Source organism: Camelus dromedarius, chromosome 8, assembly GCF_036321535.1.
Source record: "Camelus dromedarius isolate mCamDro1 chromosome 8, mCamDro1.pat, whole genome shotgun sequence".
NCBI classification, from domain to species: Eukaryota; Metazoa; Chordata; class Mammalia; order Artiodactyla; family Camelidae; genus Camelus; species Camelus dromedarius.
The window spans coordinates 35,200,192-35,226,883 of record NC_087443.1 but is presented as its reverse complement, the minus strand read 5'-3'; the positions used below and the strand labels follow the sequence as shown (position 1 = coordinate 35,226,883).

Sequence of the window (26,692 nt, the reverse complement as noted above, 5' to 3'; positions counted from 1 at the left end):
ATTTTCAAGAAATGAGGAATTTTGGCAGGTTATTTACGGTAATTTTATGCAGCTAAATGTAACAATTGTGTTTAGAGAAACTGTGGAGTTGAAAATTTAAGCTAGAGGAAAATAAATGGGTATCTTTTGTAATATGGGGAAGAAATGGTGTGTTAAAGTATGCTTTGCACCTTGTGTTTCTTTAGGGAAGGAGAAGGTAAGCATTAAATTAGGAAATACTGAATGTTCTGTCATTGTCTGGTGAGAGCTTTAAGTGGTAGAACCAATTGAGATTTGGGTCAGTGGCATTTTATTTTGATTTTAATCTCATGAGGTAGAATCTATTACTTATCTGGTACAGGTGGGAAACTGAGGAGCATAGAAAGAGGATAAGTACCCTATGCAAGGTAACAACTTAGGGTGTGGATGAACCAGGTTGGATTCCAGGTTCTCTTACCCATTATGTTGTGTTGTCTCAGATCCAAAAAACATCTGACTCCTCCGGAGTATCAGAAATAGCAACTGCCCTGTTTTGACACATGGAAAGTCTTTACCAGTTAGTATTAACATAGGTGAAATCACTTCCTACTTTTTGAAACCCTTATGTCCAAGTAGTATCTATGGTGAAAAATCCTAATTTAATTAAAGCAGTAATGTGGGTTCATTAACTTAGATGCAGCAATAGTGTACAGCTTAAAATATTAAGTCCCATTCCATTTACCATATGTGGTGAAAAACTGAGAAATTTGGGACAAATTATTAAGTATTCTAATCATTTGCTGTAAATAAATTTCAGTTCAGCTGAATAAATGTTTGGGCCTTTTCCATAGTAGGCAGTGTAGCAAGTTCTGGAGACCTTGATCAAGCTACTGATGTTTGTGTATAATTACAAAAATAGGTGAATGAAGAAGTTGGTGATATTTTAAAAGGTAGATGCTACTTCCAGGGGACTGGGTTATAGAAGGTTTTCTAAAAACCTAAGTTCTGACTTGGGTCTTGAACTATAGATAAGTAGGAGATGTCTTTTGTGGGGGAAACTAGAAAAATACTTGCATAGAATATTTGCAAATGTGGCAAGAGTCAGAAACAGAAAAATTACTGTTGACTGTATCCGGTAAAGGAAGTTTCTATCATACGCAAGAGTACCTACTGGGGATATTCATTGGCTATCTTTGTGACAGATGAGTCAAATATATAAAACTCTGCCCCAGGAAAGAAAGATTAGACCTAGAGCAGTGTCTTTGGTATTACGCCTTGGTTTTACTCTACCAATTTAGACCTTTAAAGATACAGGCTTTGGAATTAGACTGAGTTAATTCACATCTACCTCTCCCATAGCATTGTGAGCATTTAAAAAGATAACTGATATAGAGTGTAAAACTTAACATTTTTAGCTGTTATTGCTATTATTTTTGTTGTGAGGTCAAGTCTGAAAAGGAGAAAGTTGGAGCATATAATAATAGGAAGTAAATTTTAAATGTCTTGATGGTTGCCAAGAGGGCAAAAACAGACAGGTACAGGATACAGATGTTGGGAAAGGTCAATATCATTGCTTCTCACACTTAAATGAAATGTGTATAAGACTCATAAAAGCAAGATTCCAATTCAGAGGGTGTGTGGTAGGCCCTTCTGTGTGGTGGGCTGGATACTTAATTTCATCTCATCAGATCTGTTCAAGGAGTTCGTTAACTAAACTTCATTGAACGTGACTCTCTACATTTATTCATACTTACCTCATAGGGTTGTGAAAATTACTTCATTTTCCAGCTGAGGAAGTTTAGTCGCAGAGAGAACTCAAAATTTACAGAGATGGTGAGTGGCAGAACTAAGATCCGCAGCCAGGAATGAGGTAGTCTATAGCTTGCCTTTGAGAAACTCTGTAATAGCCTCTACTAATGATACTTAGGTAAAAGAACTAGAACCTAAGCTTATTCCAGACAGCCTGGTCAGGCCAAGTTAGTCTTAGAAACCTGGAAATAACCTATTTTTATTACTGTATTTTAGGTAATCAATATCTGTTTTTACCACCAAACCGTTACATTTTCCATGGCGCTGAGGTATATTCAGACTCTGAAGATGACGTCTTATCCTCTAGTTCTTGTGGCAGTAACAGTGATAGTGGAACATGCCAGAGTCCAAGTTTAGAAGAACCCATGGAGGATGAAAGTGAGATTGAAGAATTTTACAATGGTTTGGAAGATGATGCTGATGGTAATGAGAGAGCTGGAGGAACTGGATTTGGAGCTGATGGAGGTGATCAAGAGGCAGTTAATGAAGCTATATCCAATGAAGCTACTATATCCATGAAACAGGAAGCAGCAGGCATTAACTATCCATCAAACAAATCGTAATAATTGTCCAGGTACAGGAATTGTTCCACCAGCATTAGGAACTTTAGCATGTTAAAATGAATGTTTACTTGTGAACTCTAGAGCAATGAAACCAGAAAGGTGTAATATTTATAGACTGGTAAAACAGACTTTTTTTTTTCCCTGTGGGGTAATTTTTAACTTCCTTATTTCTGTGCTTATACAAACACTAACTCTTTTTATTTTTTAATTTAAGAAAGGTACTAAGTATCTTTAATTAGCTGTTGGACAAGATTTTCTTTTAAAGGTTCATTTGTATGATACATCTGTATGTATAATTCTGTTTTTGCCTAGTGAGTTTCAACATTTTGAAGTTTTCAAAAAGCCATTGGAATGTTAAATTAATGTAAAGGGAACAGCTTATCTAGACCAAAGAATGGTATTTACACACTTTTCTTTCTAATATTGAATGGTTTGAAATCCTCAAATCTCTGTTCTGCTAAACTTTTGATTCTTTATTAGCACAATTATCTATTTTTAAACACTGGCATTTTCCAAAACTTGTGGCAGCTAACTTTTTAAAAATCTCATGACATGCAATGTGATTAGAAGGAAGTCAACAATATGTGGGAGAGCACTCGGTTGTCTTTGCTTTTTAAAGTGAGACTTGGTGCTAACAGTTTTAGGGATATTGTTCAAATGAAGATGGCTTTTGTACTTCCTGTGGACATGTAGTAATGTCTATATTGGCTCATAAAACTAACCTAAAAAACAAATAAATGCTTTGGAAATACTTCAGTTGCTTTAGAGACAATAGTGCCTGCCTGGGTCCCCTTAGTTTTGAGAATATTTGCCATTGTTGTTTAAATACCTGTCACTGTGGTAGAACTTGCATTGATTCTTTCCCACAAGTATTAAACTGCCAAGATGTGAATTTGCAAAGCCTTTATGAATCAATAATAATGATACTTCAACTAAGGGGAGTGTAGTATTTTGGACTGTTGCACCCCTCCTCCATTAATGAGAGCAACAGGTCCCTGATTACAGTTCCAAAGTAGTAAGATGTTAATTATAACTCCGCCAGTAAAGTAAGTACATGTCTCCTGTTGGGAGGATTTGTTATAATAAACACCAAACTACTAGCCTAGTATTACGGAGATGAACGTGATGTAACTTGTAATAGCAGGATAGTTAATGAAACTAGTTCCTATGACGTGTCTTTATTTAAAAGCTTAGCCTGCCTTAAAACTAGAGACAGCTCTCTCAGCTGCAGAAGCTTCTAGCCTTTCAAAAAAGTTCCTACTTTATATAAAATTGCACATTGAGCATTTATTTCCCAGACCTTTCCCCAACAGTACTTCCAGATAAAGTATTCCTATGTTGCTTTAGTATTTATTACAACTTAAAAAAAGTTTGAAATATAGCTGTTCTTTAAGTGTATAAAATACCCAGCTAGGACCATTACTGCCAGAGAAAAAGTTCTACTGAATGGCCATTTCCCTACCTAAACGATGTCTCAGTCTGAATTTATTTGGCTACACTAAAGAATGCAGTATATTTAGTTTTCCATTTGCATGATGTGTGTTTGTGCTATAGATGATATTTTAAATTGAAAATTTTGTTTTAAATTATTTTTACAGTGAAGACTGTTCTCAGCTCTTTTTATATTGTACATAGTCTTTTATGTAATCTACTGGCATATGTTTTGTAGACTGTTTAATGACTGGATATCTTCCTCCAACTTTTGAAATACAAAACCAGTGTTTTATACTTGTACACTGTTTTAAAGTCTATTAAAATTGTCATTTGACTTTTTTCCTGTTAACTTACATTGTTTAAGGTATAAAATTTTAAAAATCTGCAGAATTTGTACAGCCTTTAGGGCTTAGATGCTCTCTTCTAATACAACATTTCTTATTCAATTTGTAAGTCTCAGCACAACGGTACTTGAACACTGAAGAGTGCTGGTTGTAGCAATCAGTGCATCACCACACATTCAAAACTAGTATTTCAATCAGTCTACGCCAGAGGCCTTAGGCCTTGCCTGCCTTTCTCCCTCATTCTACTCTGCCATATGAAAGGAAAGATTAGACAAAGGATTTGGGGGTAGAGGGACAGCAGAGAATGGCACAACTGTAGTGAACTTTAGTGAACTTTAGACTTTGAAGCTAAATAGGAGAGGACAAAAAAACGACATTTGGTATAACCTCCTATAAACCTGCTATTCAAAAAAAATGCCCTGCTCTCAGGTCTCTTGCCTTCCTCCCCAACAAACTTTTGAAGTCAATTACAAATAAGGAAGTGATACTGCTTATATGCACAAAATGGGAAAGAAGTCAGGTAGTTCATATCCTAAAAAGGAGGGTGTGTAGTCATTTTAAGTAGTCAAATACTTGGCAAGACCTGATTTAATTAAAGCCACCTAGTCAGTGCTATTTTTATTCCCTTTGGTTAATGCACTATATAGTACATTCCACTGATGCAATTAATGGCACATGGTTTAATTAGCATCTCCCTTAGTGGTACATAAGGTGATATATACCCACCTGCTGAAACAGGTCTCCACTCCTACACTTGTAATCTAGAAGTATGTATATGTACATGAAAACTTCTACCCTTCCTTAAAACATGAACAAAGTTGGCCTTAAATTAAAGCTAGGATGCTAGCAGAAATATGGAGAAATGGTCACTTGGGAAGTTTTTGAAAGTACAAGTAACCTGTGCATCGCCTCTAAGAGGTAACATTTAATTGGCCTAAAGTGGGGCTTGTGCATAGTGTTAAAAAGTAGCCCCAGGTGATAAAGTCTGTTAAGAATTGAGAAGGGAAAAGAATAGGGGGAGTTCCCTTCTGCACTTAACGCATCATTCCCAGGGGCTGGACTAACGGAACAGGGACTAACCAATTTATCTCTAGAAATACTACCAGTTTAAGAATGGGAAGCTACTGAAAGTGAATTACTCAGAAAGGACAAAACTACCATCAGGAGTTTTAGAGGCTTCAGAAGAGGTTGGAGATTGGGAAGAAGTTGAGAATAGGCTAATTTGCCCCTGCTTTCTGAGAACTCACCATGTTTTCCCAGGGAACACTGCCCTATGTGCATATTACAAAATCAAAAGACTTTTTTGAATCAAAAGACTTAAATGCAGTAAAAATCAGTAAGGCAGGCAAAAAAAATCTGTCAGTAAAAATTAATCCTAATGGATAGTGGGCCCCTATGTAAGGCTGGGGCTCTTAGAATGCAGTTTTAAAAACTCCATTCTGGTTTTATTTCATGCCAATTTAAAGACATGTCTTGGTTCTACTATCTTTTCAATCAGTCTGAACAATGGCTATTGGTTAAAATTACTACTGACTTAAGACAGGGAGGCTAAAAACAGGTTGCTCTTACATATTAGGCCTATCTGGAGGCCAAATACTCTAAAAAGTTAGTCAACTCAATAATCATGGTCCTTATAATTTAGTGAACTCAGTATCTGCCAACTATAAAGCTCGATATTTTTGTTACTTCTTAAAAAGCAAATGGAAATTTCAAAAATCTTCAGTGGTATTATTTTAATTTCCTACCATGAATCTCCCTGCTGTTAATTCTACTGTATGTCTGCAGCAACAGAGGGAGGAAAAGAATATCAGACTTACCCACAATTATGCCTTGTACTGTTGTGTTCCCAGATAAGGTGTCAGCCCTTGTTAAAATACTTATTCAACGAACTCCATGTGAATTAATCCAAAGTGGCTGCTATTTCACAGATGAGCTTCATAGCATACAGGTTACTAAAAAAAAAAAAAAAGCATCTACCTGTTTTTGATGTGAACAATCACTATCCTCAGGGAATGGATGTGCAGGGAAACAAACAAGGAAGAATTTTCATTGGGAAAAATGATACTTTGTGAAAAATTATTAGGTCTTCTATCTAAAAAAACAGCTATGGTTCGCCAGAAGTTTTTAAATTAAACTACTGAGAAGTACAGGTTCACAATCCCTTCTCCAAAACCCTTGGCCTCATTTGCATTTTGGAATTATGAATGTTAAGGACTTTTTTAAGCACACATCATGAGGCACCCCATAGAAGCCTGAAGCAGCACTAGATCAAACACAGTAATCAAATATCAACATTACCACAGTAAAATGTATGAATAGTCCCATTTAGCCCCACTTAATACCGTAAGTAGCCTCAATTCAGGTCAGGTCTTGCTGCAAAATTACATATGCAAATTTTTTTCCAGAGATGTTTTAGATTCTAGAATTATAGACCTCTAAAAATGGATGAATTTGTATGGGAATGGGAACAATCAATCCAAAATTTAAGACACCTTCCCTGAGATGTTATTTTGAATTTTGAATCTTATATGAGAACCAATGAAAGTTTAAATATTAAACCAATAAATCTTTATTATTTAAACAATTTTCACGGCATTTTTAAAATAAATTTAAAAAATAAATATTTGCATTATAGCAGAAAGTCACATGTGTTGCATCAACTCACTGTTACAATTTAATGACCGGAGATAACTAAGCATCAGCACCATAAAACTGTTAAGATTTGTTTCTTAAAATTCAAGGAAAGTTCTAAAGCACTGAAAATTCTGATTAAATACCAACCTGCAGCATCAGTAGTTTTAAAAGCTATAACCCAGTGACTGGTTCTCATAGTAGCCAATGATTGTATTCCTGGCAGCTGTACGACAAAGTTCTTCCATTACTAAATATTAAGCTTTCCGATAACTGTCCATTTATCAACAGCATCTCAAGATTCACAAAAGGAAAGAACTACAAGTTATTTAGATAACTCCTATTTGTAATTTAGATTTGCACAAGGACATTTATTCTAGCAAAAAAGCAAAGATCGTGTTTTCACCATGCTAATTTTTTGCTTTTATAGATCTAGAGTAAGAATAAAATCATTAAATTTTTAAGCCCTGAAAGTCAGTTCAGTTCAGTTCAATTCAGTTCAATTACAACCATAGAAACTGTATGGTATCAGAACATAACTATTTTATTACAAAACTTAACATTATTTACAAAATGAAAAAATAATTGAATGACTACTGCAGGCCAAAGTCAAAGGTTTTTCACCCAGTGAGTGAAGAAAAATTAAGCAACATTTCCATGCACTCACACACCAGATCATTTGTGAAATATGCAAACTCTTAAAATTCATGTTAGTAAAACTTCAATGTATTCACAATACTTCTATGTTTATTGGAAGATGGCAAAAAAAAATCCATGGTTCTGTACAATAAGTTTAATATTAACACAGTTTATTTCCTTTAATATTTGTTGGCTTTCATGAATACTCACTGCATCGAACATTTTGCAAGTTAAGCATTATAATAGTACCTCTGTCACCTTGCTGAATTCATCACCACAAGAAAAAACACAAATAATTAGTTTAATGCTTCTGCAATAAACTGAATAATTATAACTATAAAGTTATATTAAACTGAAGCCTTCATTGTGATCAATAGCTTGGATCAGTTTAGAGCGTAGAGTTTCTTTGTCTGTATATTTTGGAAGATCCAGAAGATTAAAACAGGTATGGGAAACTGGGAGATACTCCTCACCACCTCCTGTTGACTGGATGACTAGTATTAGACTCTTCATACCAAGAATAGGAATGCGATCACTACCTGTCAAAAATACTGCCAAGAAAAAAGTTGTTTAGCCAACTACTTTCATCAAAACAACAGTAACTTGGTGTAGAGCACCAAGCGCAGCACAGTCAGCACAGCAAACAGCCTTCCGTTAACATTTGCTCTAACGTGGAAGCCTATCCCCAGAATCTGTGCAAGCATGATTTTTAGACACATACTAATTACACATCCAAACAATGTTTTTCTTTAAAAGTGTAATCTTAATATTAGTACCCAGGAGATGCTTAATACATGTTTGAGGAATGAAAGACTACTGTCCCCGACAAAAACATTCTGGGAGCCCTTCTTTTGGAAAAGAATAGCCATATAGAACTAGTTTATGAGTCAAATACGAAACATGGTTTTAATGATGATTTCTATTTCTCTTGTTTCTGTCATTTAAAAATAAAATTTGTAATGGGCAGCCAAAACTCAAATCGCTTAAGAATGACTTGTCATCCTTATGATATGCAAAATATACATACAGAGATTAGATTATAAATAACAGAAGTCCTAGAATAGAAAAGTTATGTTTCCCACACAAATTTCATGCAGAAGAAGAGAGAAAAGGAAAATGAAGACTGAACACAAAAAAGAGCTATACTGGAGATCTTTTTAGGAATTCTAAAAGGAATTACAACAATTATTGTAATCAGTGTTATAATTTGTTTTCATTTGAAAGAACCAATTCTATTTTGGAAGCAAACTGAATTTAGCTTTCAAAATAAGAAAACACATGTAACATAAAATGCAGATTTAAAAAAATTATTCTAATTGAAAATTAAAAACGGGATCTTGGAATAATAATGTAAGAAAAAAACCTTATTCACCAAAGTGAATCAAGTAATCTTTAATAATTAGATTCCATTCTCATGAAACAAAGAATTATAAATACTTACACAAAAATTGTTTTTTCTTTTCCAATGGTAATTCATGAAATACTTCCCAAAACATTTTTATTGTAGGATGTTCTGCCCAGTACTCTCCTTTGTATTCTGTATTCTAAAAACAGCATAATCTTTTATTAATATTAAAAGATACTAGTTTTGTCTTGAATCTTACAAATTGGCTTCCTTAGCACATTAAGCTAACATTTTCCAGTAGTTTGAAAGTCATGTGATTCTGTCAATTACCTTCTACCTCCAAGGCATTTTGCAATTTAGACTACTAGTTTCAGGGAAAGGAAAGGGGGAGAAAATATGTATGAATCAGCAGAAATCTCTTCCCTCCACTTCAAAGAACATGATTAGGATTGTAATGCCATCTTCAAAAGTAAACATTAAAGGTTAAACCAGAATTACTAAAATGTTAACAGATGATTAAAGTTCAACATGGAATTAATTATCTGTGATAATTATAAAATTTTCTTTTATCCTGAATTGATGAATAGAAGTCAAACTAGTTGTTACTCTATCTTCCCTTGAAAAAAAGAAAAACGTTCTAAGAGCAACACTGTGGTAGTTTCCAAATGGCCCCCAAGGATCTCTGCCTCCTGCTATTCATGCACTTATGTAGACCCTTCCCACGTTGAATAGGCCTGACCTTTAACCTACTGCAGATATGAGAATACATCATTTTGAGATTAGATCATAAAAACTTCTGTGGCTTTAGCCTCCTCTTGATCACTCACTCTGGGGTCAGCCAGCTACCATTTCATAAGGACACTCAAACAGCTCTATGGAGAGGTCCTCAAGGTGAGACTCTGAGGCCTCTAGCCAACAGCCACATAAGTGAGCCATCTTGGCAAAGAAATTCTATCCTTAATCAAGTCTTCAGATGAGTAAAAGCACCAGTCAATATTTTGACTGCAACCTCATGAGAGACTGCTGAGCTAAAACCACCCAAGCTAAACCACTCCTGAATTCCTGACCCACAGAAACTGTGAGACAATGAATATTCAGTTATCCTTTTTTCTTGGGGCGGGGGTGAGGTAATGTTTATTTATTTATATTCTTAGAGGAGGTACTCGGAATTGAACCCAGGAACTTATGCATGCTAAGCATGTGCTCTACCGCTTGAGATATACCCTTTCCCTCACTGTTATCTTTAAGTCACTATGCTTTGGGGTAATTTGTAACAACAGAAGCAATACACTTCCCCTTTAAAAAATATTAGCACTAAGAGAAAAGGGAGGTAGGAAGGAAAGAGGACTTAAGTCTACACTGTATTCTTTAAAATACAGCCATAGTTGGCCTTAACTTTTAGTTCTTAGCAAAAACCTAACATCAGAGCCTTTGGACACGCTATTTCCTTAGCGTAGACCACTTAGACACATCCTCCTCCTTTCTTCGTTCATCAGGCTTATTTCTATTTATCCTTTAGGGCTCAGATTAAATGTGACCTAATTTATTCATTGATCCATTCAATAAATATATAATGAGCTTTAGTCAAAGTTTGGGGCCCTTGGGAAACTGCAGTGAACAAAGTCCTTACTTTCCTGGTGGAGATTACTACCTAGTGAGAAGCTTTCCCAGTCTGTGTAGCCTAGGTTAGGTTTCTCCTTATAAACCATTCACTAAACCCTCTTATATTCATCACAGTTCAATTATTTAATATCTAGCTTCCTTACTGGAGGACAAAGACCATGTCTCAATCTTACTGCTGTCTTCCTAATCTCTTGCATAGTATTAGGCATCCAGTAGGGGCCCAATGAATATTTGCTTGTGAGCTTCTTGAACTTTGGGCTCTATTTGTAGCCACAATTATCTCAATGACTGAACTCTTGAAAACCACAACATATTTGCTATTAATTTACAAATAGGTTTGGAAAAAATAGTTTGAATTACAGTAATCAGTTAATGCATTAACTTGTTTGAATTAAAGTCACTAAGCATGTTGGGGGGAAATGAAAGAAGGGTGGCTATAGATTTTTCTTTTTTTTTTCCTAAATGGTTTTGGGGAAATGTGTAGATAGTCCTGATGAAGAAGAGCATTTAAAGTCACAAATCCTAATCACTGAAATTATAATGAATTAGACATATAGTGGAAGAAACCAAACTATATTAAATACATTAAAATATGCTTAAACTGTCCTGTCTTACTGAATGAACACTTCTATCACTTATATCTTCAGGCAAGGTTTTAAGTACTGGCTGAGTGACCTTCTATGCTCTGGGATAAGAGTGAACAAAAACAAAAATCCTGCGTTTATGGTGCTTACATGGTAGTGGGGGGAAGAAGGGGTGGCAGATAATAAAGACAACTAAGTAAAATATTATTTAGCTAAATTCAAAGGAAAATTTAAAAAGCAGAGAAGGGAAATGGGGGTGCATGTGTACACACATGCAATTTTAGTTAAGTTATCCAGTGAAGGTCTCTGAGAAGATATAAAGACATGAAATGAGAGCAAGAAACATTTGGAATTACCAAGGTGAAGAGAATTCCAGCCACAACAGGTATAGAAAGGGAACAGGAAATAGAAAGGCCACAAGACTGGAGGGTTCTGGGCTCAGCAAAGAAGACAATAAGGCTGAAGCAGAGTGAGAGGAAGAATGAAAGAAGATGAGGTAAGAAGGACAAGCTGTGTAGGATCTAAAGTGTGATGAGAGGCCATTACATCATTTTCATTTTAGAGGGACTGGAGGTAGAGTCCATTTCCACTGGGGTATCCTTAAAGTCAGTACAGCTTTCTTCTCTTCAGCAGATCAACTGATCCCCCAAAGAAATCTTCAATCTCCTTCCTGGAGGATTTAAGCCTGGCTACCAGCTTTCTGAAAGCCAGCCTCAGTTCTACCTCTTTTCCCAGATTCTAAAGCCTCTGTCCAGACTTGTGTTTTGCTGGGTAGGACAGTGGATATGAGAGGTCTAAAAATTCTTTAAATTAGCTTTGAAGTAATTCTATGCCCAACCCTGTATCCTTCTGCCATTACAGTAACATTATGTGCCAATTCCTGAGCCTTTCAGAGATTCTACAGTGTGAAATGGGTTGCCTCTTGACAATCCTTTCCCTCTGGAGGCTTGGAATTCATTTTTCTTTGCTCTAAGTCACTCATCAACTCATCTACCTATTTTTCATCTTCCAAAACTATTTTTTCTCTTGCTTACTGTATTTTTTTGGAGGCGTCTACTCCTATTTTAATTCCTTTATTGTCACTGAGATTTTGGGAGGCAGTCGAGATAAGCATGTTTATTTCACTATGTTTAACCAGAGTCCTTATACACACACACACACACACACACATACACATACACACACACACACACACACACACACACACACATACATACACACATGCACATTTAAAAAAAATGGATGTACTGGGGATTGAACCCAGGACTTCATGCAGGCTAAGCACATGCTCTACCACTGACCTATTACCATCCCCCACTAATATTTTTTAAATTTAAAAACTTTATTTCCTGAATTATTACAGTAAAATTGACTTTTTCTGATGTGTGTACAGTTCTATGAGTTTTAAACACATGTCACAGATTCCTGTAAGCACCAACACAATCAGGATACTGAATAGTTCTACCACTCCAAAGAACTCTCTTGTGCTATCCCTTTGCAGGCACACACTCCCTCCATCTCTAGCCCCTGTTCACTGTAGTTCTGTCTTTTCAAGAATGTCACATAAATGGAATTATATGGAATCCTTTGAGACTGGCTTCTTCACTCAGCATAAAGACTGTCATCTTAGGTGTTGCACATATCAATAGTGCATTTCGTTTTATCACGCAGTAGTAGCCTACTGTATGGATATACCATAGTTGGTTTATCCATTCACACAGTGAAGGACACCTGGGTTGCTTCCAGTTTTTGATTTGTTTGCAGATTTTTTAAAAACATAAATTTTTAAAACTTCTGGTAAAATACACCTAACCTGAAGCCTATCATTGTCTTAAAATTCTTTTTAGGTGTACAGTTTGTTGCATTAAATGCATTCACGCTGTTATGCAACCATCATCACTATCCATCTCCAGAATTCTTTTCATCTTGCAAAATGGAAACCATGCATCCGTTAAAAACTAACCCCCCACTCCCCCAGGTTTATAGATTTGTGTGTAAACATAATATTGAGGAGTGAAACTGCTAGGTCACGTAGTAAGTGTATGTTTAACTTTATTTAAAAAAAAAAGTCAAACTGTTTGCAAAGTGGCTATATCATTTGTATTCCCAGCAGCAATGTATGAGAGTTCCCAATGCTCTGTATCCTTGTTACATCTAGTATTGTATCTTCTTAGGTTAGCCAATTTAATAGGTATGTACTACAGAACTATTAATGCAAAAATTGTATCAGAGGTTGCTAGATTACAAAGATGGAAAAATTTACAGGCCAGCCCTGCATACATTTTTCTCAAAGCTGATCTAACCAACCACTTTTTATTAAATATTTATATTTACTTGAAGAAATCTGAGAATTACTTGTATAGAAAAGAAGAAAAAAAAAAGTTGATTAAAATAGTCCCAACCTTCTCCCTAAAGTTTCCTTTATTTCTGTTAAGGCACGAGTAATGAAGGTCATGAATATTATTTATTCTCTGCTAAAAAATTTAACACTGGAGCTAATCAGAAAAAAAGAAAACAAAGATCTTAAGTATTGTGAGCGCTTTTCATTATGTTTTTCCTAGGATCGAGGCAGAATGAAAACCCATTCAGTTTTAGCTGGGGCTTCTCTCTAGCCTCTGTCATAGATGACATTTTTTTGCATAAATACCACCAATACTACAGGTATAAAAGGCTATCTAATCCATACATAATTAAAATTCATTCAATGTGGAGTAAAAAGGGTACAGTATTTTCCTATAAAAATGATAGTAATAAACAGTGTAAAATGGAAAACAATAAAGGAGAGGGCAACAAGCTGTTTTCCTCTTGCCTTGCCATTTAAATATCATATATTTGTTTTTTTCCTACCTTTTCCAGTTCCTTCCAATCATAATTTGTATTTCCGATAACCATTGCTTGTAGTTCATTAGGCTGGAAGAGCTGAAGGACCTTCCCTCCACAGACCTTATGAAAGCCCGCATGAAAAGCATCAAATAAGGAAGCCACAGATTTATTGAATATGTAATCCACATAAGCATCAACAAACTCCTGCCTAGAAACAAAAAAGCACACATGCACAGAAGATAAAAATCATTTTTTATGGAGAATACATATTGTAGTCTTAATAAAACTTTGAGTGCTGCTGTACTTTTTGCTATTTATCTACAAAACTGAGAAAGTATGACTAGGGTTCAAAGGGGTGAAGTCTTTATGGAGAAGTCTATTATTCTTTCTATACAAAAGTCCAGTATATCTTTGAGGCATGTAGACAATCTCTCATTCACAGCCATTCCTAGGCTATTTCTAAGTGAAAGATTTTATTTCCTAGTGGGAAGAACAATGATACAAATGGCTATCAAAATGCTTATAGAAATTCACAAATTATTGACAACTTATATATACCACTCCACATGCATCCCTAAGAAGAGTGATCTGTTAAAAAAAAAATTCTAGATGATTAAAAAATAAGAGATTTTGGATTCAGTATTTGATAGACTACAGTCTGTTTTCCTCTGCGTATCAAGGAATTTGAAAACAAAACTCGTTTAAAAAACTAAATACCCACGAATGGCATTAAGTATTCTTTTAGGATAATCACTGAACATTAGAAGCATAGTTCCTTTTCAAGTGTATGCGCACATACATATAAATACGCACATACACACGAACACTTTTTGATGTTTTTCTCTCTGTTATGATACAAAAAGGGAACTGAAAAGAAAAAAGGAACATCTTCACTTAGCAATCTGAACTACAATTTTATTCAATTTGTTCTGTTAGCCACAAACATTTTATGTGGATATTTGGTCAAACCAATAAATGAGAATGGGTAACTAGAGGATTTCAATATTTTATACTGTTCCAAATTAAAAAGGGTGATTCTACAAATGAGAATACTGGTAAGTTGTCATCTACAGATAATCTTTTTAGCAAGTTATGAAATAATTTCAAGGTGAATTTACAAAGAGGAAAAAAAAAAGGTTAGAGGAAGCCATTGTAAAGTAAAATTGGTTGGACCTAAGAAAAAATCAACAGCATATACTTATTACCATAAGGTTCTGACGAGAAGAAACAATTTTGTAACTCGTAATTTTATAATTCATTTAATTAGAAAGTCAAATATACCTGTACTAGTTAAGTCTCTTAAAAACAAAAGGCTAAACTGTTTTATGTTCTAACATTTTGGGGATCAAAATTCTTTACTTCTAAACTAAATAATCTATGTTAAATAATATTTTTTAGGAACTTAATTAGTCCAACAAGAGAAACTTTAAAAGCAGGAAAACAATCTTTTAAAATTATAGTCTAAGTTTTTAAAAACCGAGATTTTTTTTTTTAAAGGATAACTAGAAAGACCCAACTTTTTTTTCCACATTATTTTTTGAACAGCTTTATTTTTATCAAAGTAAGGAACACATATAGTTTAAAATGTCAAATAGTAAAAATCCTAACAGCCAACATTTACTGAGCACATACATGTGCTGGGTACTATTCTAAGCATCTTAAAATTGCTGCCTCATTTAATCCTCAAAATAACCCCATGAAGTAGGTACAATCTGTCATCCCATTTTACAGAAAAGGAGACTGAGGCATGAAGACATCTACTAATTTACCTAAAAGTTATACAGCTTCTAAGTAGTACAATCAGGATTATAATCATTTGGACCAAGTCCCTGGCAACAGCCTAAATTAAGCTAACTTTGTCTAAAGAATTATAACACGATAGAAGAAAACAAAGCAATTCTGTCTTATACCTTTCCACCAGAAATTCCTGCTATTTCAAGAAAACTATCTGTTAACCCTGCTATCCCTTCTGATATTTACCTTCAACTTCAACAACACAGTTTTACTGTTATTCCTTGATTTTCAATTTTTAATATTATCTGATGAACTGAGTATCTACTGTGAAAGGTGAGGATTTACCTTTAATTGTCTCATTCTCATTTTGCTCCCTCAATGCTCTCATTATAAAAAATTTTGGTTCAATAGTCATTATTAACATTTTTGATTAAAACTATTATTCACAATTAAGCTAGAGAGTATTCTATGATTACTTTTCTTTTCTTAAAATGAATTTTTGTTTCCCTTAGTCTGCTACCTCATCCCTAACTTCAATGGAAATGTCAACCTCCTCTAGATTCATTCAAATGTATTAGATTGCATTTTCCTTCTGGAAACATTCCTCTTGGAGCCCTTCATCCTCTTGATCTAACTCTGATTGGTTGCTCTTTCTAAATCTTGTGTGCACTGCTGTTCCTCTTTGCCTCTCTTCTATATTAAATCCTATTTGCACGGGAAACCCGTCTTCCTCATTCTTGCTTTAATTCCTTGTAATAGTGGAACACATACTCCAGTAACTTCTTGAGACTCTGCATGTATAAAAATGTTTTTATACACCACATACTTGAGAGTTTAAATACAGAATTCTACATTAAAAATCATTTTCTCCCAGAATTTTGATCTTTTAGCTTCAGAGTTATTCTTGAGAAGTGTGATGTTATTTTGATTTTTAATTCTTTGTATATGGTCTGCCTTTTTTTCTGGAAGATTGTAAGGTCCTTTTTTCTTTCATGTATTTTGCCTTGGTATGTGCCTTTCCACTTTCCATGCTTTCAATATTTTTTTTTTCTTCTTTTTAAATGGAGGCACTGGGGATTGAGCCCAGGGGCCTCCTGCGTGCTAAGTTGTGCACTACCACTAAGCTATATTCACCCTCCCTTTTAAGAAAGGCATTTTTTTTTTTTAAATGAAAGTACTCGGGATTACATGCTTTCAATCTTAAAAGGCATGGCATTCAGTTCTGGGAAGTTTTTTCGGTACCATTTCTTCGACAAATTTCATTCATACCATTTCCTTCAATAAACTTTTTTCAGTTTTTAATAGTGTCCTTATGGATGCTACTCTTATCGTTTTGAGGATACTGATTTCAATTTCTACTGAAGTTTTGTTCTTCACTCTGCATTGTTCCTAATTCCTTGGCATTCTTTTCAACTCCATTAGTCTTTTCTTAAATGTCTACTGACCTCTGGCTATTCACTCACATTGAAAAATTATGCAGTTTCCTCCAGAACTATCCAACATACAGTGTCAAGGAGGAGGGAGCTGCAGACAATCTCCCTGTTTTCAGTTCAGCTCCTTCCCCCTGGCTATGCCTAACTATCCTCAAATCCACAGTCCCTTTAGTTCAATCTCTCCAGAAGGTAAATTTCCAATCTGCCCAGGCTGGAGAGGTGAAGTTGCCAGGTTACTAGTGTGCTAAAAGAAACGGATTTCTAACTGCTCCTTATAACAGCCAATCTTTCTATTTCCAGCTTCCCCTTAAAATCCACATACTTCCTAACCTATTTTTCATTCTCAATGCCTGAGCCTTTCTTTGTTCTGCAATATGAACAGGCTGCCTTCTTGGCTCTCCATCCATCTAATGCTGCAGTTTTTTCTGGCTGGCTAAAATCGGTTACCACTGTTTTCTAGCTTCTAAAAATGTGCCTGCTGTTGTCTCCTCTCCCTTTCCTTTGGTTCTTGTTGTTTATGATCTTTCTATCCCTTTATTAATGTCTTAAAAGGAGCAAAAGGCAGATTGATTATGAACTTATCATTCAAAAAGTAAGTTTTACCTGAGTAAAAACTTAAGGTTGTGACATATTTCTAAATACAGAAGAAAATGCCTACTGAATCTTATTACTACCACTGATGCTGCTATAATTCACTTACCGATTTTGTTTGTTAACAGCTGTGTCTGCACCATTTAGAACCAGCTCTTTCACTTCTGTTGCACCAAAGTTTTCAACTGTGATCTATTAATTTAAATTTTTAAAAAAAGTCAATGTCAGACTCAAAATTTATTAGATTATTTTAATAAGCTGTTATAATCTACCTTTCTCTCGTTAAATATAAGAAGTAATAAATTTGAGGTAAAATCCTGCTACCATAAGCTTATTTGTGAATCCTGCATAAAGCCACAACTAGTAATGTTCATGAGTAGTTTGAAATCCTACCTTGACTAACTAATTACAAATTACCAAGTGTTTGGTTTGTTAAGAACAGGAAACTGAATGTTCATTGTGTGTAAACCTCTGAAGGATCCCTAGAGGAGTAAAATATTAGAAAGGATGTTTTCCTTGGAAAATACTAGAATTCAAGTGTCAAAACTCATGCAGTTTAGACTAGCTAAGCATTCCTTCAACGTGACAGGTACTATTCCTGTATTCCACGTATCTGCTTTCGGTTTGCTATTAATTTGGTTTATGAAGGGTCAGCTATTTTTGAAATTTTTTATTTCCCTTACTAGTATGCTAATTTTCCTATACATGTTACCATTCCCACCTTTGTATCTTTTTTCTTCTTATTTCCTCTTTTTGGAATTTTATCCTCTTCTATTAAACTTCTCTCTTTTTTTTAAAGCATCTGCTATCTACAAAACACTATGGTGGGAGTGGGATGATAAGATAAAAAATGAATAAATCCCTGCTCTGGAGAACAAACGTGATATGTAAACAACTCACTGTAGTAAAATAAATGCTATAATAGAGGCATTAATAAAATGCTATCGGACCACAGAAAAAAGAAAACTTATTTCTAAGTGGAGGAAGTACAAAAGACCTTGAGGAAAAAAATGTCATTTTAAAAGCACCTAGAAGGGTGAATAGAGCTCTGGAAGACTGGGAAAGGGCAGAATTTCCAGCTGAGGACACATACTGAATAAATGGATGGAAAAAATCAGGTTCCGAAAATGTGTGTCCCTAAAAAATAGGGAAGGGAAGGTAAATAAAAGAACACTGTATGACATGATAAAACTTAGTATGAATGGAGGGACACTATGAAAGTTAGAAAAAAAGATTACAAATGTCTTTGAAGCTCATTCTAAAGTAAGTAATAAAGAGCCACTGGAAATTTCTGGGAAAAAAGTGGCAACTGGAAGGAATGTCTGAATTATCATAGTTCTTAAATATACTAAGCATTCACTAATTTGGTGATAGACAAATAAGAAACAAAATTGCCTGGAACCCAATGTTTCAGTCAATTGAGATGATCAGTAAAGATTCAAAGAAAACTGATATGGTTGTAAGAGAAGCAACTAAAAGGGAAAACTAAAATTTCATAATAAATAGCCTAAGGGGGATTTTTTCTTGAAAAAAATGTAAACATTATTAAAATAAGTTAATTTATTTCCTCTTAAATCTATCAGATTTTCTTTTAACTGCACTATGTGCTAATTCTTAAAAAGGTCAAAGAATCAATAAACTTTTTTAAGGGGGCACATAATTTTTTGGCAATTTGTATGATAGCAGAATGTGGTATCTGTTGTCCGCTTTGACCACAAGATGGTAAAGAGGACTGTTTGGGGGGAAACAAACACACAAAGTTTTTAAAACAAAAAGAAAGAAGACAAAAGAAAAAAGATAAACAGAAGGTTTCACCATTTTCACAAAAGTCTAATTTATAATACTCAAATAATTCCCTTCTGAAGTGCCTTATTATAATCCTGGATGATTTTTGTCTTTTTAAATTGTCAGCTAGTCTACTTTTGCCAGATTGTCATTTGTCAATGGCTTTGCATGTGATTGGATGATTTATTCTACACCCCTTTCACTGAATTAATAAAATTCTGCATCTTTTACAAGATTTGCAAATTCATTTTCCAAATAATATTCCAATATACTTGCATTTGTATTGTACTGCATCCAACAGTAAGACAAAACGGGCAAGAATGAATGTCAGTGTGAAAGGGATATCTGAGTTGGAATTAATCTTTTAAGTCATAAGTTCATTAGTGAATATTTTCATGTTACAATAACCTCTGCTTCTCTAAACATTCTTGTAATTGCAGACAGGAGAATGAATACTTGAATAATGAGGACCCTTATATATGTAAAGATCTTTAGCATAATGTTAAAGCATATAGGCTTTGATGTCACAGAGCTGGATATAAATACTATCTCTGAAAGGTGAAGATTGCTTTCAGTTTTTTTCATCTGTAAAATAAGTGTAATAATACCAATCTCTTGGGATTATGAGGATTAAATGAAATAATGCATGTACTCTGATTAGCATATAGTTAATGCTCAATAAATGTTAGCTAAAGGGTTCTTTAAGAATTCCATCCATCAAAATAAAGAAAAACCATAAAGCACAGCTGATAAAGGGGATGATGAATAATCAGGCTACGCTATGCCTTTCTGAAATCTTACCGTAAAATTAAGACAAAACGTTTCCTCAACATCATCTTCTGGATAATCCAGTAGTTGCTGCATGCTTCTGAAAAACAATATATATGTTCCTTTGAGGTAAAACATTACTGAGTATTTTGACTATTTTGCTTATGACTAAGTATATATTTCTCATTCATTCTTGATTAAATCCTTTTGTTAATTTGTACTTTTACATTTGTTTCACAATGGTGGATGTACAACGGCAAACTTATAAAAAATGCTGAAGAAAAACTGCTCTAAGGTTTTTATCTCTTCCTTTGAATACAAAGGCCATCTATCCACCCATTTTCAACATCTGTCCTTATTTATATACAATTTTTATTCTATTTTATATAACAAATAAAAAGAAATTTTACATATTCCACCTAGGAATGAAGGTGATTAGAAGCAAAAGTCCAAATAAATAATATAACTAGTCTCAGGAAACATTACCTGCCTAAATTTACTATCTGATACTCGTGAAGTATTGTTAAACTACTAAAAATTTAGCACATGGTTTTATACACATAAGTCTTTCTGTAGAAAGTTCTGGATCTGAGTTAACATAGTGGGTTTTCCTTTATTAGAAGGCCTGTTTATTTTGGAAATTCAACAGGAACAACAAAAATATAACTATTCTTAAAAGGAAAGCTTCTGTACATTGCCCATTTCCTATGTCCTAAATCCCACTCTTGCCACTTTTTACAACTAACCTCCCAACATCAGGTACTAGTTCTTTCAAATCTTCCAGGGATGGCTTCTTTTTTAGCAGTTTCTTATATAAAGCCAAAGGAAAATGGAGGTCCACAATAGTAAAATTATAAATCGCTAATCCACAGATAACACCAATCAAATGGAACAAATCACTGTCTTCAAATGTCTAAAAATATAAGGGAAAAAAAGTAAAGACCTTGTTCTCCAAGTTAAAACATTAAACTCTGATTATTATAACACATACTTGTAGAAAAGTTTGGAGATACAGAAAAAAGTAATGAATAACAGGAAAAAGTTCATTCTCATTCATATCTCCCTGAGACAAGAATCACTATTAGTATTTTTGCACATTTCCATTCAATGTACTTTCTAAGACAAAAGTAAAGTCTATAAGTAAAGTCTATTGGAGAGATACTATACATAGACTGGCTTTTTCCCCAGAAATATAATCACTTTCACATCATTAAGCATTACATTAACAAATGAAATGATTCCTAGAACTTTTTTCCTGATTTAAAAAAATCATATACATTCAAAATTTAGAAAATAAAAAGCATAAAGAAGAAAATGAATAAACTAATGTAAACCATGAACTTTGGTTGATAATAATGTGCCCATGTTGGTTCACTGATTGTACCAAATATGCCACACTGATGAAGGATGTTGAGGGTAGGGGAGCATGTATGTGTGGGTGGGGAGGGCTATGGGTGAACTCTGTATTTTCTGCTCAGTTCTACTGTGAACCTGAAACTGCTCTAAAAGAATAAAGTCTATTAAAAAAAACTTAGAAAATAAAAAGCATTAAGAAGAAAATTAATAAACACCTGTAATCCAATCACTCAGAAACTCGGAAACAATTTAAAATATTGTTATGTATTTCCATCTATTATAAGTTCAGGAAAATAATTCAAAACATATTAAACATACTACATTTAAGGTTTTCTCACTTTTCTAATTACAACACAAATATTCCATGTCATTAAATATTCTTTCAGAACATTATTTTTAATGGCTGCATATTACATCACGTAAAAGTATCATGGCTTGCTAAATTGGCCATTTTACTACAGCTGGACTGTAGATTATGAAAACAGTAAAAACAATGCTTACTTCCCCCCAGCATCTTTAGTGAACTAATACACGGTCACAACAAATTCTGTGAGCATGATAGTTAAGAGAAAATAATTTTTAAATTAGATCTGGGGTGCTAGACCTGCTTCATTCACCACCTAGCCTCAGCGTTTTCAAGATAAAAATAGTGTTAATCTCATACGGTTGTTGTGAGGATTAAGTGGGATAATATATGTACAATGCTTTTAGCACAGTTCTTGAAACACACTTTAAAAGTTCAATAAATATCAGTTATTCTAACTAGCTAGTAATATTCAAAATAAGATAGGTATATTTTTTGCATATATTTTGGTTCATAGTTTGGAATATTTCCTTAGAAGAAACTCTGTTTTGTAAGGAAGAATTCTGAAGTCAAAGGATAGGGTGATAAAGTAATTTAAGCCATACAAAGAAATAAAGAACTCTGGTTAAGGTAGCTACACAGGTAAAACATAAAAGTTAATTGCACTGTATTTTTTATTTGTAAGTGTTCTTTTTTTCCCTATATGTTTAATAAACAAATGAATAAACTAATTGTAAGTCTGTATTAATCAGTACACAATGTACAAAGCTGTGAATTGTGATAACAAAATAAAGAGGGAGGGACAGAGCTGTTGTAGGAGCAGCTTCTATATACTACTGAAGTTAAGCTGGTATTATTTTAAATCAGACTGTTACCAAACATTGATTAAGGAAATTAAAGATTATTTAAAGAAATGGAAAAATACCCCACACTCTTGAATTGGAAGAATTAATATTGTTAAAATGGCCATACTACCCAAAGCAATCTACCGATTTAATGTGATCCCTATCAAATTACCCAGGACATTTTCCATAGAACTAGAACAAATAATCCTAAAATTTACATGGAATCACAAAAATACCCAGAATTGTCAAAGCAACACTGAAGAAAAAGAATAAAGCTGGAGGAATAAACCTCCCAGACTTCAGACAATACTACAGAGATACAGTAATCAAAACATCAGCATAAAAACAGACATATGGATCAATGGAACGGAATAGAGAGCTCAGAAATAAAACCACACACTTACAGCTAATTAATTTTTGACAAAGGAGGCAAGAATATACAATGGAGTATATACACTTCAGCAAGTGGTGATGGGAAAGCTGGACAGCAACATGTAAATCAATGAAGTCAGAACACTCCCTCTCACGCCATACACAAATAAACTCAAAACGGCTTAACGACTTAAACATAAGACAAGACACTATAAACCTCTTAGAAGAAAACACAGGCAAAACATTCTCTAACATAAATCTTAGCAATGTTCTCCTAGGGCAGTCTATCCAGGCAATAGAAATAAAAGCAAAAATAAACAAATGGGACCTAATTAATCTTATAAGCTTCTGCACAGCAAAGGAAACTATAAATAAAACAAAAATACAACCTATGGAATGGGAAAAAATATGTGCAAATGATGCAACTGACAAGGGCTTAATTTCCAGAACAAACAGCTTATATAACTTAGTAACAAAAAACCAAACAATCCAATCCAAAAATGAAGACTTAAAGACCTAAAGAAGCAATTCTCCAATGAAGACATACAAATGGCCACTAGCTACATGAAAAAATGCTTAATATCACTAATTATCAGAGAAATGCAAATCAAAAACTACAATGAGGTATCACCTCACACCAGTCAGAATGGCCATCATCAAAAAGTCCACAAATGATAAATGCTGGAGAGGGTGTGGAGAAAAAGGAACCCTCCTACAGTGTTGGTGGGAATGCAGAATCTCATGGAAAACACTATGGAGATTCCTTAAAAAACTGAAAATAGGCTTACCATATGATTCAGCAATCCCACTCCTAGGCATATATCCAGAGGAAACGCTAATTTGAAAAGATACACGCACCCCAATGTTCACAGAAGCACTATTTACATAGCCAAAACATGGAAGCAACCTAAATATCCATCCACAATTGACTGGATAAAGAACTTACGGTTACCAGGCAGGGAGAGAGGAGGGAAGGGATAAATTGGGAGTTTCAGATCTGCAGATACTAACCACTATATATAAAACAGATAAACAACAAAGTCTTTCTATAGCACTGGGAACTATATTAAATACCTCACAGTAACGTATAATGAAAAATTATGAAAACAAACATATGTATGTACATGTATGACTGAAACATTATGCTGTATATTAGAAATGGACATAACATTGTAAACTGACTATATTTCAATAAAAAACAAAACCCCAAAAACCTGACAGTTACAAATTTAAGATGTTAATCATAACCCTCAGAGCTACTAAAGAAAATGACAGAAATATATACAGAAAAGGAAATGAGAAAGGAATCAAAAGAATACATAGAAAAAAAAACTCAAAAAAAGCAGTAAAGGAGTAAATGAAGAACAAAGAAAATATGATACATAGAAAACAAATAACAAAACAGTGGAAGTGCTTCCTTGTCAGTAACCACTTAAAAAAAAATCATGATTCAATTATCCGCTGTCTACAAGCTTCACTTTAGATCCAAAGACAGAGCTAAGTTAAAAGTAAAAGTTTGGAAAAAGATATTCCATATAAATAATAAACAAAAGAGAGCCAAATGACTATACTAACATCAGACAAAATAGACTTTAAGTCAAAACTTATTATGAAACAAAGAAAGGTATTACATTAATGAAAGTGTCAATTTATCAAGAACATACAACATTTATAAACATACATACTTAACAATATAGCTTCAAAATATATGAAACAAAATCTGACAGAACTGAAGGGAGAAATATTTTAAGTTAAATTCTAAAAATTCTAATATAGAAGTTGGAAGTTGTAATACTCCACTTTCAATAATGGATAGAACAATCAGATGGAAGATCAATATGGAATAGAGAACTTGAAGAACACTATAAACCAACTAGACCTAACATAACAGACAGAGAACACTCCATCCAAGAACTGTAGAATACACATTCATTTCAAGTATACATGGAACATTTTCAAGACAGATCACATATTAGGTCACAAAATTAAGTCTCAATAAATTTGATGACTAAAATCATAAAAGGTATCTTCTCAGAACATAATGGAATGAAATGAGAAATCAGTAACAGAAGGAAATATGGAAAATTCACAAAGCTGTGGAAATTAAACAACACACTCTTAAGCAACCAATGGGTCAAAGAAGGTATCACAAGGGAAATCAGAAAATACTTATAGAAGAAGAGCAAACAAGCTAGCAGAGGGGGAAAATAATAAAGATTAAAGTGGAGATAAATGAAATGAGAATGGAACAATACACAGAAACAAAACCAAAAGGTGATTCTTTTAAAAGATCAACAAAATTGACAAACCTTTGGATAGAATGACCAAGGAAAAAAAAGAAAACTCATTAAAATTAGGATTCAAAGTGTAGATATTACTAGCAACCTTACAGAAATAAAAAGGATTATACGAGAATACTATGAACTGCATGTCAACAAAATAGACAATCTAGATGAAATGAATAAATTCCTAGTAACACACAAACTAGCAATTGACACTAGAAGAACTAGAAAATCTAAAAAGATTTACAATCAACAAGTGATTGAACCACCAGTCAAAAACTTTCCAACAAAAGCCTGAGACCAGATTCTACAAAACATTTAAGGAAGACTTAACACCAATCCTTCTTAAACACTTTCAAGATATGGATGAGAAGGAAACAGTTCCTAACACATTCTATGAGGTCAGGACTACCATGATACTAAAGCCAGACAAAGACATCTCATACACACAAGAAAACTATAGAGCAGTATTCCTTACAAATAAGAATGGAAAAATCATCAACAGAATACTAGCAAACTGAATCCAGCAGCATATTAAAAGGATTTTACAACATAACCAAGTGGGCTTTACCCTAGGAATGCAAGGTGGTTCAACATAAGAAAATCAACCAATGTAATACATCACAAAATGGAATGAAGGAAGGGAAACCACATAAACATCTCAACTGATGCAGAAAAAAATACTAGGTGCAAGACAGTCTCAAGGATATATTGTACAACATGGGGAATACAGCCAATACTTTGTAGCAATTGTAAATGGAAAGTAAGCTTTAAAAATTGTACAAAAAATTTAAAAATTTTTTAAATTTTTTAATAAAATCCAACACTTTAACCCATAAATAAATTCAACAAACTAGGCATAGAAGTAAATGCCTTAACTTGATTCAAGAAATTTATTAAAAACCCACAATTAACATCCCACTCAGATCAGGAAAAAGAGAAGCATGTCTACTCTTCTCACTTCTATTTGAAAGTGTACTGGAAGTCCTATCCAGGGCAATCAGACAAGAAAAAGAAATATAGGTACCCAAATTGGAAAGAAAGAAGTAAAATTAAATCAATTTGATTTATAGATGACATGATCTTATATACTGAAATCCTGAAGAATTCACAAAACAAACTATTAGAGCTAATAAATGAATTCCGCAAAGCTGCATGACACCAGATCAACATACAAAAATCAGTTAATTTCTACACAGTAGCAATTAATGGAAAATAAAATTAAGAAAATGATTCCATTTACAATAGCATCAAAAAGAACAAAATACTTAAGAAATAAATTTAACCAAGGAGATGCAAGATTTGTATGCTAAAAACTACAAAACTCTGCTGAAAGAAATTAAAGACCTAAATAAATGAAAAGACATCCCATTGTCATGGACTGTAAGACAATATTGTTAAAATGGCAATACTTCCCAAACTGATCTACAGACTCAATGCATTCTCTACCAAAAACTCAATGGCCTTTT

At 33.9% G+C, this 26,692-nt stretch overlaps 2 protein-coding genes across 13 annotated transcripts in view; one reads left to right on the top strand and one right to left on the bottom strand.

Annotated features, from left to right (window-relative positions):
- The window catches only part of SIRT1 (sirtuin 1), a 60,444-nt gene extending 52,515 nt beyond the window's left edge, over positions 1-7,929 (top strand). For all 4 annotated transcript variants that reach the window (XM_064488124.1, XM_031461214.2, XM_064488125.1 and 1 more), the window contains one exon: positions 1,984-7,929. In XM_064488124.1, the coding sequence (XP_064344194.1) occupies positions 1,984-2,330 (347 nt within the window). In that variant the 3' untranslated portion in view covers positions 2,331-7,929. The remainder of the gene's footprint in view (positions 1-1,983) is intronic.
- HERC4 (HECT and RLD domain containing E3 ubiquitin protein ligase 4) overlaps positions 1-26,692 on the bottom strand; it is a 142,569-nt gene that overhangs the window by 13,237 nt on the left and 102,640 nt on the right. For 4 of the 9 annotated variants that reach the window (XM_031461208.2, XM_031461209.2, XM_031461211.2 and 1 more), the window contains 6 exons: positions 20,811-20,977; positions 20,098-20,164; positions 17,621-17,703; positions 13,778-13,961; positions 8,820-8,922; positions 7,259-7,929 (listed from right to left, as the gene is read on the bottom strand). In XM_031461208.2, coding sequence (XP_031317068.1) covers positions 7,721-7,929; positions 8,820-8,922; positions 13,778-13,961; positions 17,621-17,703; positions 20,098-20,164; positions 20,811-20,977 — 813 coding nt within the window. In that variant the 3' untranslated portion in view covers positions 7,259-7,720. Of the gene's footprint in view, positions 1-436; positions 6,061-6,659; positions 7,930-8,819; positions 8,923-13,777; positions 13,962-17,620; positions 17,704-20,097; positions 20,165-20,810; positions 20,978-26,692 lie in introns of those variants that run through there. The other 5 variants (XR_010381941.1, XR_010381942.1, XR_010381943.1 and 2 more) reach the window with 5 other exon arrangements.